We start from the raw sequence: 14,268 nt of genomic DNA on the forward strand, positions 1-14,268 counted from the left end.
AATCCTATAGACATCAGAAGGAAAGTAAGGGAAAATTGTGTAATTTTTAAATTTATGCTAATAAACTTGACCACTATTGAAGGATAAATTTATTGAAAGACATGAACTGCCAAAACTCACTAAAAAAAAAGTAGGTAACTGGAATGGCCTTATATCTATTTTAAAAATTGAATTTTCAGGCCAAGAATGGTGGCTCATGCCTGTAATCCCAGCATTTTGGGAGGCCAAGGCAGACGGATCACCTGTGGTCAGGTGTTCAAGACCAGCCTGGCCAGCATGGTGAAACCCCATCTCTACTAAAAATACAAAAATTAACTGGTTGTGGTTGCACACACCTGTAGTCCCAGCTACTCAGGAGGCTGAGGCAGGAGAATTGCTTCAACCCACGAAGTGGAGGTTGCAGTGAGCCAAGATTGTGCCATTGCACTCCAGCCTGGGAGACAGAGCAGGACTCTGTCTCAAATAAAATAAAATAAAATAAAACAAAATAAAATAAATAAAAATTGAATTTTCAGTTAAAAACTTCTCCACAAATCAAACTCCAGGCCCACATAGCTTTGTTCTTAAATTCTACCAAACATTTACAGATGAAATAATACTCATTCTACATGAACTCCTTGAAAAATTAAAAAGGATGGAAAACAATTGCAATACATTTTATAAACAAGCATTTTGATAACAAAAGCAGGCAAAGTAGTTATAAGAAAAAAAACTCAATAACCTTCATAAATGCAGATGCAAACTTTTTTTAATTTTAGCAAATTGAACTCATCAATGCATAAAACAAAAATATATCATGGAAAGTACATTTTATTTTTGGCAATGCCCAGCTGGTTTAATATCTGTATATCAATCAATATAATTCACCATAAAAAAGACTACTAAAAAATACAACTATATGATCATCTAAATAGCTGGGGGGAAAAAGCATGAAAAACTCTAAATAGAGGGGGACTTCCTCAACCTGATGAAGGGCATTTACAAGAAAATCTACAGTTAACTTCACAGTTTAAGATGAAAATGAATCCCTTACCCCTAAGAATGGAAACAAGAAAAGTATTTCCACTCTCACTACTGCTATTTAATATTGTCCTAGAGGTTATAGGTAGTAAAATAAGGCAATAAAAAAGAAATAAATGACAGTTAGATTGACAAAGAAGAAATAAGATTATCTCTATTAGTAAATGACATGATTGCCTTTATTTTAAAATCCCCAAAAGCCTAAAAATGAATACCATGACAACTCATAAGGTATTTTAGCAAAGTCACAAAACATACCATAATTTTTTTAGTTATTAGTATTAAACAATTGGAAATTGAAATTTTTGAAAAGCAATACCATTTACAACACCAAAAATTTAACCCGTAATGAGGAAAACATCAATGTGTAGGACATACCCAGAAATGACAGATTTGCTAGAATTAGTAGACACAGACAATAAGCAGCTATTATCAATATATCCCATATGGCTATGAAATTGGAGGAAAGAATTAGCATGTTAATTAAACACATGAAAGAGATTACCAAAACCAATAAGAATGTCAAGAGATAAAAAAATATCATGATTAAAATAAATAATACACAGTATGGGATTAACAGAAAATTACTACAGAAGAAATGATTAGTGAACTTGGGAGCATAACAAGAGTAACATAAAGAGGAAAGAAAGACTAAAATAAATCAACAGAGCACTAGTGAACTCTGAGACAATTTCGGATGACCCAATATATGTGTAATTGGAATCCCAAAAAAGTGGAGTCATAAAAAATATTTAAATAACTAATGGCCAATATTTTTCAAAATCTGATGAAAATTACAAACCTATACAGCTCCAAGAATCTCAAAATAACTCTGAGCAGAAGAAACATGGGGAATACTTCTCCAAAGTACATAACAATCAAATTGATTAAAGCCAATAATAAAGAAAAAAATCTTAAAAGCAACTGATGGTGGGTAAGAGTTTGGTAAGAATATATTATATACAAAATAATGAAGGGAAGAGTAAAAACAGGGCTTTTGTCAATACAGAGTAAACCAGTCAACAGTGAAGCAATATCTTTAAATTATTAAAAGAAAAAACACTGTCAACCTAGATTTCTATACCTAGAAAACATATCTTTCAGCAATTAAAAAGAAATAAACAGGCCAGGCACATTGGCTCATACCTGTAATTCCAGCACTTTGGGAGGCTGAGGCGGGCAGATTGCTTGAGGCCAGGAGTTCAAGACCAGCCTAGTCAACATGGCAAAACCTCGTCTCTACTAAAAATACAAAAATTAGCCGGGTGTGGTGGCACACACCTGTTAATTCCAGCTACTCTGAAGGCTGAGGCAGGAGAATCGCTTGAACCTGGGAAGTAGAGGTTGCAGTGAGCTGAGATTGTGCCACTACACTCCGGCCTGGGTGACAGAGCAAGATGCCATCTCAATTAAAAATAATAATAAATATTATAAAATATAATATTATATTTATATTTATTAATATATATTATAATATATAATTATATATTATAATTATAATTATTATAATAATTATTATATTTATTAATATAATTTATAATATATTTTATATTTATATATAAAATAATATTTTATATTTGTATATATATGTTTTATATTTATATATAAATATAATATATTTATATATAATATATTTTATATTTATATATAAAATATAATATATTTATATATAATGTATTTTATATTTATATATAAAATATAATATAAATAATATAAAATATATTATAAAATATAAATATTTTATAATAACTAGTCGTTACAGCATATGCAAAGTATAATGGTTAGCAGAATGCCGGAATTGCTTTTCTTTGCATCCAGTGTTAACATTTTCAAAACTTCTAAGGGGAAAAAGTCTCTATCAGTGAAGTTTTCTGTTGCTTATTTATGTTTCGACTATAAATTTAAAAGAAATATGAAGTATAAAGATCGACTACTCATTGATAAGCCTTGTATTAAAGTATCAAATGTTGGTATAGCTATAAAATTGCAATTCACATTTTATGGCTAATACTTTGAATTTGCTTATTTGAATTTCTTAATTTGTGAATAAGAATGCTTTTTCCTTCATTTTCAGCAAAAAGAGATTTTGTAAGTTTAAGTTGAATAATGCTGCATACTATAAGGAATACGTTCACATTGGTGTACATCCCATGGTTATAAGACCAGTCAATTGGCATTTGGGGGAAAAAGTATCTTTAACAATGAAATAAAGTTTTTGCATGATTTAAATTAAAAGTTTAAATATTTCTTTGGATTCCCATGAAGCCTGACCCAACAGTTCAGATGATGTAACCAAAGCCTGGTTTTTCTAAATCCTTTTCTTGGCTGTGTTCCCTCTATATATGTTCCATTCTAACCATGTTTCCTGCTTACGAGTGAGCCATTGAAAGTTCAAGCCCAAGGTTTCTATCCTCTGTCTGGCAAGGGTGAACAGCTGAAAAGCATTATCACAAAATGCCTCAGATTTGCTGAGCGTGATTACCAAAGTTGTAAAGGCCCACCTCACTAAAATTCAAGGATAGCCAGTATGACTATCCTTCAAAATCAGGGGTTAACTAGAGATTTCCCTGAGTCAGAACATTAGAAATAAGAAGTCGGTGATGGAGGCAACTTAGGAAGAGGAAACATTTAAAAAAGAGAGATAATTGTGAGTTTTTCAATAAATAGACAAGCTAAGAAGACTAATGCATTAATTTTAAGCAAATAAGATGGATCCAGCTTACACAGAGAAACAATAATGTGCATTGAGAAAATCTGGAAAGAAAAGAATCTTTCTAAGTGCTTGCAAAACTATAAGCCCAACAGAAGCTGGAGAAAACTCCTCAGCTCTGGAAACTTATTTTAGATTGTATATATTTATCTTTATTTTTTATTATTTCTCCAACAGCTTATTTTTGAAAAGTCCAGCATGGATCTGTTATACAGTGAAAATTAATGACAAAAGCAAGGTCCCGGACAGACCAAAAAAAAAAAAAAGGTTATTAACATATTTTGAATGGACAAGTGTAATGGTTCAAGTATAGGAATTAAAAGGAGGTGAATCAAAGAGGCACAGGAAAATTCTGAGGGAAATACCTGTGACAATATATGTAGCTATCTAATCTCCTCTAGGTATTTTCTCTCCTGTGTACATTATTTACATGATTCTGTATAATGTTGAAGTCTACCAAATATGTAATGGAAAGAGACTTACAAAAACTCACAAACTGAAATATATAGCACCTCACTTTCTTAATGCTAAATATACAAATATTTCTTCGGCTATCATCAAAAGTTGAACTATGGCCGGGTGCGGTGGCTCACGCTTGTAATTCCAGCACTTTGGGAGGCCAAGGCGGGCGGATCACGAGGTCAGGAGATCGAGACCATCCTGGCTAACACAGTGAAACCCTGTCTCAACTAAAAAAACACAAAAAAATTAGCTGGGCGTAGTGGCGGGCGCCTGTAGTCTCAGCTACTCGGGAGGCTGAGGAAGGAGAATGGCGTGAACCCAGGAGGCGGAGCTTGCAGTGAGCCGAGATCGCGCCTCAGCCTAGGGGACAGAGCGAGACTCCGTCTCAAAAAAAAAAAAAAAAAAAGTTGAACTATGTAGTGAGTGCACCCAGTCCACTAGCCCTAAATTGGACTAAACTATTTAACAACTTAACTATCTCATATTGTTGGATTAGGTGTTTGAGATCTAAACAACCACTTGGGGAAAAATGCAGTGAAAAATACTTAATAAAAATGTCTGGCAATACTTTATGAACTCGGTAGTGATTACATTGACTGTTTTCATTATTCATTAAATTATAAATGAATATTTTGTGAAATTTTCAATGCATATGATAAATTTGTCGACAAAATAAGGAAACAGAGTCTTTTCAGTATGTACCATATTAATGTAAATTATTTAAAACCCAAAATACACTTAAAATCAGAATTGTGATTATTTTATTTTTATTAGATAACATTTTCAAATAAAATATCTTCATAATAATCAATAAAAATTTGTGCTTGCTCCTGGAAAGTAATTTTTTTCTATCAGGTTTTGTGAATAAACTACTTGTAATTACTGTATGAGAATTCTTAGTAATTATAACTAATAAATATTTGCAATCACCACCAACAACAAATTTGAATGTAAAAGTAACAGAATTTAAAATTGTTTTGAAAAAATCAGCCAAATATTTAAAATTGAAATCCCATTCAAATAATGCAAATGGTCTTTTCTTTCATTGACAAATTTTATTTTGAATCAGTTTGGAACCAACTTCACTTTTTTACTTAATATTTCCAAATAACAAAGATACCCTAATTTGCAGAAAACTTGTGCATTTTTAGACCAGTCATGCTAACAGACGATACTAACAGAATACATCAGCTGGAAATGGGCAGAAGTATCTGATCTGGGAACAGAGAGACCAGACCACAGACAGCAGCACTTAAGGCTGGGCTCTATACTTCTTGGGCACCTGAAAACCCCTTCAGCAAACCCCTGGGCCTCTTGTTTACAATAAGCTGTGTCCCCCTCTGCATGTGACAGCTGTAGCTGGTATCCAGGGGCAAAGCATCTCTTTGGTTGGGATTTTAAAGTGGAGCAATGAATGCTATCTTGTCTCACTGCTCTTGCTCCTGCCAAAGCCATGGTGTGCCGTCACATCAGACTTCTTTACTCTTGACCACCCAGGAGCCCTTCCCAAGCTAAATCTGCCAAAGCAACCAATCTGAAATTCCCAACCTGACTATCCTAGGCATAGTACCTTAACCTCGAACCCCTTTTGCCATTCTATCTATCTGCTATGCAGTAGTTAGAAAGTTCTGTCCCAGTCTATTTTCATAAAGGAGAAAGAATGAGATGTTTGGAAAGAAGTACCTCAAAACCTTTTCATTAATAAGTCAACCTTGGTGCTATGTCAAATCCAGGATCTGATAACATTTCAATTCCTTCGGGTGATGAAATGAACTTGGTTGGTAAATAGGCACCATTTCATGAACCTCAAAATATAATTTCTAACTCAACGTTTTTCTTGAAAGTTAAACATTGGGATATTGCCATTTTAAGTTAATGCAACGTAATATGTGTTTAAAATATATATAATTAATATAATTAAGCTTTTATGTGAAAAAGAAAGATTTTGTGTGTCTTTAACGTATGTTAGTATGTTTTTCCAGTTTGAATTGTGTGCATGGAGAAACTATGATACAACAAATAAGAAAGAAGTATTTGACAATAGCTATATCTTTACCAAATTACACATACAAAACTTATAAACATTCAATAATTTTAAAATAAGCTTACACATTTGAAAGTTATTTTATATCTAATTTTCTCATTACATTAATTTTTTTTTTTTTTTTTGAGATGGAGTTTCGCTCTTGTTGCCCAGGCTGGAGTGCAATGGAGCCGTCTGAACTCACCACAACCTCTGCCTCCCAGGTTCAAGTGATTCTCCTGCCTCAGCCTCCTGAGTAGCTGGGATTACAGGCATGCACCACCACCCTCGGCTAATTTTGTATTTTTAGTAGAGACGGGGTTTCTCCATGTCAATCAGGCTGGTCTTGAACTCCTGACCTCAGGTGATCCTCCCACTTCTTCCTCCCAAAGTGCTGGGATTACAGGCGTGAGCCACCGCGCCTGGCCTCATTACATTAATTTTAAAAGATAATAGGCTTTAATTTAAACTTTAGTTATAAATATTATTAGAAGTGGTTTTAATTAAAAAGTGAAATCAATTACATTTGCCAGCTCAACACAAGAAATTCAATGTATAAAATAAGCCTGTTGACTTCACAGAACTAAGTCAAGCTAGTTGCTGATTCATTTTCCATGAAGGAGTGCTGCTGACTACAATACAGTACTCAGATCACAGTGTATATTCTATGACTGCAATTCACATTTTACTTTTTTGTTAAGTACTGGGTGGTTATAGACATGAATTTTATACACCTTTTTCTATGTCATTAAAACATGAACTTCTAAAATATGTGCTTTAGAGCAAAATCCAAACCAAACAGTTTTAAGGTTTCTCTTTAACCAGGCACTATAATGAATGTAGGCACAAGAAAGGTAAAAGCAAATACAGACATTCAGACTCTGCTTCAGGAATAAAAGTTTTAAATAAAATTAAGTAAGTAAGATAAATATCATAATGAATATAAAAACTTCACTCTTCACTCTAACACCAATAATTTTAATCACATAGAGGTAAAGTACTTAGCCAGCAATATCATCTTCTAAGGCTATTCTCACAAAATGTTTTAGAACTTTTCAAAAATTATGGTATCTTTGTATAAACATAAAAATTACAATGATAATTAATCATGTCCCCTACCTATGATATATCCTTTGAGGGGCATCTTGCCCTAAGTTCATTCACAGTAGTAATGATGCAGGATTTTTCTCAGCCACTTTGCCAACTGGGGACTTCCATGGCCTGTGACACCCCCTACCCCCTGCCAGGGCCTTGCTCAGCCCATGTCCTGCTGCTAGAGGCACCTCACCCACTCAGCCTGCCTGTCTTATAGATTGTACCCACATTCAGCAATTCCTGAGCTCTTGTCCCGTGTCCAAGAAGAACGAGGTTACACTGACAATTCAAAGGGTGAGGATGGGCAGAGAAGAATTTTATTGAGTGAGAGAACAGCTGTCAGCCGAGAGGGGATGTGGGGAGGTGGCCCCCCACCACTGCATTCTTGTGGTTTCTCTCCCGGTGTGGCTAGATCCAGGGATTCTTATGGACTCAGAATGGGGAGTGCATGCTGATTGGTTTGTAAGTACGCAAAAAAGATTAAAGCAAAGACACCATTCAAAGGTGGGCAGAAGACGGTGTAGAAAATCAATTGGGAAAGGGTAGGTAAATGTAAAATAGATGAAGTGTGGGGATCAATCAGAGGAAAGTGCACCAGACAGAAAGACAGGTTCTCAATCCAGTCCATGGATTTCACTTGTAGCTTGGCTTTCAAGCTTTAAACTGTCTTTGGCTTGAAGGTAGGGTTTCACTGGGGACCTGCCCCTATCTGCCTAGGCATTTCTGTCTCCTGCCACTATCAATAATAGGCAATAGACAGTTTAATTTCTGTGTAGAGCCTGATTTTCTTTTCTTTTTGTCATGAGTAGCTATTTTTGTTTCTAAATGAAGGCATAATATCTAATAGGCCTGTACAGTACATACACTACTATGGAAATAGTGACATGCCTTATCAGGAAGGCTTGACCCAAACTCCTCAGCCTCACCATTTAGGAAATTATCACTATTATTAAAAGATCTGGATGAAATATGTCTTTGGAGCTCACCCTGTTTACCCTACCTTAAAATCAAACCTTTGCAGGGGCAAGTTCATTTTTCTAGTTGTGGATCGAAGCCTTGAAGAGCATATCTGTGCTACAGGCATTTTGACTGAGGGCACCATCATTCCCATACAACCCCCCTCTTCCAGCTCATTCTGAAATAACTCCCCAGAAGCCCTCTTTCTTCCCAGACTTCTTTTTTTTTTCAATTTATTCGTGGGATGAACAATGGTTTCGAAAATCAGGCTCTGTGTCATTAGCTGTGTGACCCTGAGCAAGTCACATATCATTTCTTCATCTGGAGAACAGGATAAGAAGATCTAAATGTAAAGTGATTTGTTAAAAATGCAGCACACAGCATGGGCCGCAGATTCCATTTTTGATTCTCAGAGAAAAAAAAGTCAAATTTACATATTAAAAGAATAAATCTTAATCAGGCAAATTTGTGCCATATAATTTTGTTTGCTTTTTAAAAGAAGTATTGGATCTCTTTTTCCAAATAAGAACCCCTGTTACACAGCTAGGTAGACAGAAAATCTTGACACTCATTATACATAGCACTTTATTCTTTTGCCAAGAATATCATTGTAAAACTTTTAATCACAATCACAATCCACAGACATTGTGGACATGAACAAGGTGGTAACAATGTCAATTCTATTACAACAAAATATAAGTTGACCAATGTATTGTCATTATTGGTAGGATTTGAGAAAGGTGGATAGAGTTGTGAACCTAGTCCGTCTGTAAACATCTGTAAGAACAGAACCTTGGTCCAATAAGGTGTGCAGTTCCATTACAGATGTGAGGCCAGAAATCCAGAATAAGACCTAATGCTAGATGATGAGTTAGTGGGTGCAGCGCACCAGCATGGCACATGTATACATATGTAACTAACCTGCACATTGCGCACATGTACCCTAAAACCTAATGTATAATAATAATAAATAAATAAATTAATTAATTAATTAATTTTAAAAAAAAGAACCACTCTTAAAAGAACCCTGAAAAATTCTGGAGATTTTTACAACTTTACCTTGTCCACAATTGTTGTCATCCCTTCTCTCTTTTAATGTGGTTATAAATAATAAAACTAATGAAACAAGAAAGGGCTCTATGTAATTGTTTCAGAGAAGGCAAGAAAGAAATGAATTTGTCAGACAGCATCCAACTCTCTGGCGTACCTTCGATGAGGGAGACACATAAGAAAAAATAGTAGGTAGTGTTATCCTTAGATAGGAAAGTATATCAACTCAGCATCTCCACCTGGTATTGTTACTGGCTAATGTTGTGAAGTCCCAGGTTCTTGGTGCCATGAACAAAGAATTGGACATGACACACACGCAAATAGCAAAGCAGCAAAAGGTTTATTAAGCACGGTATGATCCGCAATGGATCAGGCTGACCCGCGAGTGGTATCAGCCCTGGTTTGTTACATTTCATGGCCTTTTACATGTTTTTTTCCTTACTTGCTTAACCTCACCTTCTCTCCCGTAAATGAATTGCACATCCTTGCCTTTCCCTCATTGTGCCTTAACCTCACTTTATTTCTCATAAGCTAATTGCTCATCCTTCCTTAACCTTACTTTATCTATTCTGACCAAATTGCTCATCTTTATTTTTACTTCTCATGACCAAATTGCTACTACAAGTCCCTCCTACTTACTTCCCTTACATTGCATGTTCCAACTCACTGCTTACTCCCTTATCTACTTGCTGCTTACGCCCTTATTTCATATGTTCTATTGCTGCTGTCTTGCAGGTTTTGCTTTTGCTATTGCTCAAGCTAACCTACATCCAACAGGTCCCCTTCACCCCCAACTTCCTCTGCTGTTCTCCTGCCTCAGTATGGGGAACAAAGCTCAGGCTTGGGCCACCTTGGGACTGAGGACGACTCTTCTGTCCAAGGATAGACCCACACAGTTACATTGCATAGTGAGGGAAGAAAGGCAGAAACCTTGCCAACATGACTTTAGAAAGAAAGATGGAGAGAAGGAAAAAAAGATTAGGAGGAAGCAGATGAGGAGGAGCAGGAAGAGGAGAGGAAGACTCAGCAATTGGAGAAGGGGCTAAGGCAGCACCATTGGCTCTACTCAGTTTGTAATTTTCTTTAGGGTTTTCTTTAGAGCAAGTTTGACATCCTTGTTCCTGAGGCTATAAATGAGGGGGTTCAGCATGGGTACCACATTCGTGTAAAACACTGAGAGAAACTTCCCCTGACCCATAGACCAATCAGATGATAACTTAACATGAGTGATCAGCCCAAATCCATAGAATAGGCCAACAGTTATTATGTGGGAGCCACAGATACCGATGGCTTTGAACCAACCCTCGGCTGAGGACATGTGAAAGATGTTGAAAAGAATCAAAGCATAAGAGATTAAGATAATGAGGCTTGATACTATAACAGCTGTGCCTACAATAACAGACATCACCAGCTCATTGGCATAGGTGCTGCTGCAGGAGAGCTGGAGCAGTGGGAAGATGTCACACATGTAATGGTTGATGATGTTGGAGCCACAAAAGATGAGCTTCATCATGCACTCTGTGTGGACCATGGCCCCAGCAAACCCCATCACATATGAACCAAGCATCAGCAGAGAACAGATCTGAGGGGACATGGTGACGATGTACAGAAGGGGTTTGCAGACGGCCACATAGCGATCATAGGCCGTGGCTGTCAGCACATAGCACTCAGAGTGGACAAAAAAGCAGAAGAAAAAGAGCTGAGTTATGCATCCTGGAAAGGAGATGATGTTCCTCTCTGAAATAAAGCTCATCAGCATTTTGGGGGTAAAGACAAATGAATAACAGAGGTCAATGAAGGACAGATTGAAAAGGAAAAAATACATGGGAGTGTGAAGGTGTGAATTCAGGCAAATTAGATTAATTAAACTCAAGTTGCCCACCATGGTGGTCATATAGTTCACCAAGAACAGGAAAAACAGGGGCAATTGGAGCTCAGGCTGGTCTGTTAATCCCAAAAGAATAAACTCTGTCACTGAAGAGTCATTTTCCACAGCCATTCACTTGCTGGGTGTGATCTGTAGGAACAGGTGTAGAAAACATTAATAATGGACCCTCACTCTTTATCTCCAGAGGGAGAGCTGAATCTACTGGTTTACAAACCCCAGGATATCTGAAGACACATAGCAAGGCATCCAAGGCTTAATACTTTCTATAATGATACCTGAGAATTCCCTTTTCCTGCCCTTCTCCCTCATCATGTTGCATGTCTGTCCGTGAGAATGCTGGTAGACCTCCCAATGTGTCTGCACATATTCCCTTCCTTCTCCTCAAACTTCTCTAAGGATTAAAGCTGGAAAAAGCAATGAATTGATGGTATTCCCCCAGAATCTTTGATTTATATAGTTTTGAGTTTGAACGGACATTGTCAAGACAAAAGTGATTCAATGCTTACCTTTCTATCCTTGGAGGACTAACTGCTGCAGGACCTTTAGGGTCCTTCCTCCCCACTGTCCTGAGAGGGTCAAAGTTGCTGATGATGAAGGAAGTAATTGCCAACAGCACAGACCTCCATCTTCGACATGCTAAAAGAGGTATTCTAGGGAATATGCCATAATATCTATTTGAGAATTTTCCCAGAAGTTTCTCTCCTCCTGCATGCAGGAAAACAACCACCTTACAGGAGCCTCCTAAAGTCAGATGACTCAAATAAAAATCTATTTCATGTTGCATAGTTCTGGGAAAGTTGATTAGAAGCACAAAAATTTATTATCTGTTTTATGATTTCCTCCCAAGTTTAATGAGCCCCTCAAGGGTAGATATTACCAAGCCTGTGTTTACAACCTGTGTCACAGATCCAGCATTCGGCTCCTTTGGGACTCAGTGTTCCACTCAGTTCATAATTTGACATCAAGAAGTCCTAATCCCCACTGCAGAAGGGCGAGCTCCTCCCTTTGTAATCATTCCCTGGAGTCTATGCACAATTCTACAGGGGAAATGTCCAGGGCACAGTCACTTGCCATTTCTGCTACCTTCCTACAAGACCCCGGGGTTGTGTTAGTAAAATATTAGATCATACCCTTAACACTATACATGCTTGTGGATTCCACCTCAATAGAGATGTAGCAAAATGGTTGAGGGAATGGGAGCAAGCCCTCAAGTCAGGCTGAGTTTACATCCAGGATTCTTAACTTTCTCTGAGACCTCAGACAAGTGATAGAACTTCTCTGCCCCTTGTATATGTATATTTGTATCTATATAACCCATGCATATCTACAAACTAAGGCTAATTTTAAAAAGCTATCTCATAGCGTTTTGTGGGAATTACATAAGTTAATTCACATAAAGTGTTAGAAATGTGCCTGACACATAATAAGAACCTGATAGGTGTTGGCACCCCTGCCCCTGTTACTCATCCATATATATAAAAATCAGGATTTATTGATCTTGGTACTTTTTACATTTTGGATAAGTTTTGGTTGTGGGGCTGTCCTGTGCAGCACAGGACTCACAGCACAGCATCCCTGACCTTACCCATTAGATGCCAGTGATATTCCCCCTACCACACAGACACACCAATCATTAAATCAAAATATTCTCCATTGTCAGACATCACCTGGGGAGCAACATTGCCCATATTTGAGAATCGCTGCTCTGTCTGTATAGCCTGGACTTCTGCCATAACTGTTTTTCGGAAAGTTCTACTTTATGTCTATTTATGTGTCTGAAGTTCAAAGTGCTCCAAATTGAGTTCAGTGTTTTCTTAGGCTTCCCAGGGCTGCTCCTTCTCAGGTCATCATTTTATAAATTATTTTTACCACCTTCTGGGCATATAATCCACAAACTAAACTTAAGCACCTCCTTCTCCATTAGTATCTCTTCCAGTCTCCAAGTCCCAGAGAATACACCTCTTTGAATGATCTGGACTTTCTTTCAATTCTACAGCTTTCACAGTCCCTCTTCATCTCAAATTTGGATTACTCTAATGGTTTTCTAACTTAGACTCCTTAAAGGTGAGAATTTGGACCTTTCAGGTCTGTCACCACCACTGAAAACACACATACACCTCCTCTTCCTGGACCCCAGTACCAATTCCTACCAATAGGATTATAATTATAAATTCGGTTGTAACAATATTCCTGTGTTACATTATTAAGCCTATTTTTAAACACTATTCACAAAAAATTCGTCAAGTACTATAATTGTTTTTCTTTTTTTCCTATAATTCCATATATTTTTTCTTATTTCTTTATATATTCTTACCCTTTTTTTTTTTTTTTTTTTTTTTGTAAATCTCTTCTCAGTACATGCCATCATGGAGATTCAATTTCGTTTTTTTTTATTTTTTTTATTTTTTAGACAGAGTCTCACTTTGTCACCCAGGCTGGAGTGCAGTGTTGTGATCTCACCTCCCTGCCACGTCCACCTCCCAGATTCAAGTGATCCTCCTGCCTCAGCCTCCCACGTAGCTGGTATTACAGGTGTGTGCCACCACACCCACCTAATTTTTGTATTTTTAGTGGAGACAGGGTTTTACCATGTTGGCCAGGCTGGTCTTGAACTCCTGACCTGAGATTATCCACCCACCTTGGCCTCCCAAAGTGCTGGGATTACAGGTGTGAGTCTCTATTCTATCCCATGGACACCTGACTTTATAACAAAACCAATTTGCCTTGATTGTCACAGCCTTATACTAACTTTTAAAATCAGCTAATGTAAGTTTTCTTTGTCATTTAGGGTCCCTTAAGTAGGAGATGTCAAGAAATGATAAGACTTGCAACACATATTTTGTTATAAATGCCTATTAAGGATAAAACTGGAGGGAGCAAGAGTCAGCGATGAAGGCCTCAGACCAGGATGAAAGTCAAAGTGAAAGGAGAAAAAAATTGAAAGATCGGGTAGGAAAATCTCAGACCATAGAGCAGTTCTAAAAAGTCTTGGTCAGGAGGATAGGAAGTCTCTAAGCAAAATTTCCTATCAGAAAAGACATATGTTAGATGGAAATTGCCAGC

At 36.9% G+C, this 14,268-nt stretch overlaps 1 protein-coding gene across 1 annotated transcript; it reads right to left on the reverse strand.

The window, feature by feature from the left end:
- Positions 1 to 10,383: 10,383 nt before the first annotated feature.
- Positions 10,384 to 11,316, reverse strand: LOC129009039 (olfactory receptor 143-like). Its single transcript, XM_054441718.1, has one exon. It carries the CDS (start codon positions 11,314 to 11,316, stop codon positions 10,384 to 10,386), a length of 933 nt encoding a protein of 310 aa, XP_054297693.1.
- Positions 11,317 to 14,268: the final 2,952 nt, after the last annotated feature.

The sequence above is a fragment of the Pongo pygmaeus genome, chromosome 9, assembly GCF_028885625.2.
Source record: "Pongo pygmaeus isolate AG05252 chromosome 9, NHGRI_mPonPyg2-v2.0_pri, whole genome shotgun sequence".
In the NCBI taxonomy this organism is placed as follows: domain Eukaryota; kingdom Metazoa; phylum Chordata; class Mammalia; order Primates; family Hominidae; genus Pongo; species Pongo pygmaeus.

Bases quoted from the DNA above. Each gene is read 5' to 3' on its own strand.
- LOC129009039 (XM_054441718.1), bottom strand. From the start codon at position 11,316: ATGGCTGTGGAAAATGACTCTTCAGTGACAGAGTTTATTCTTTTGGGA.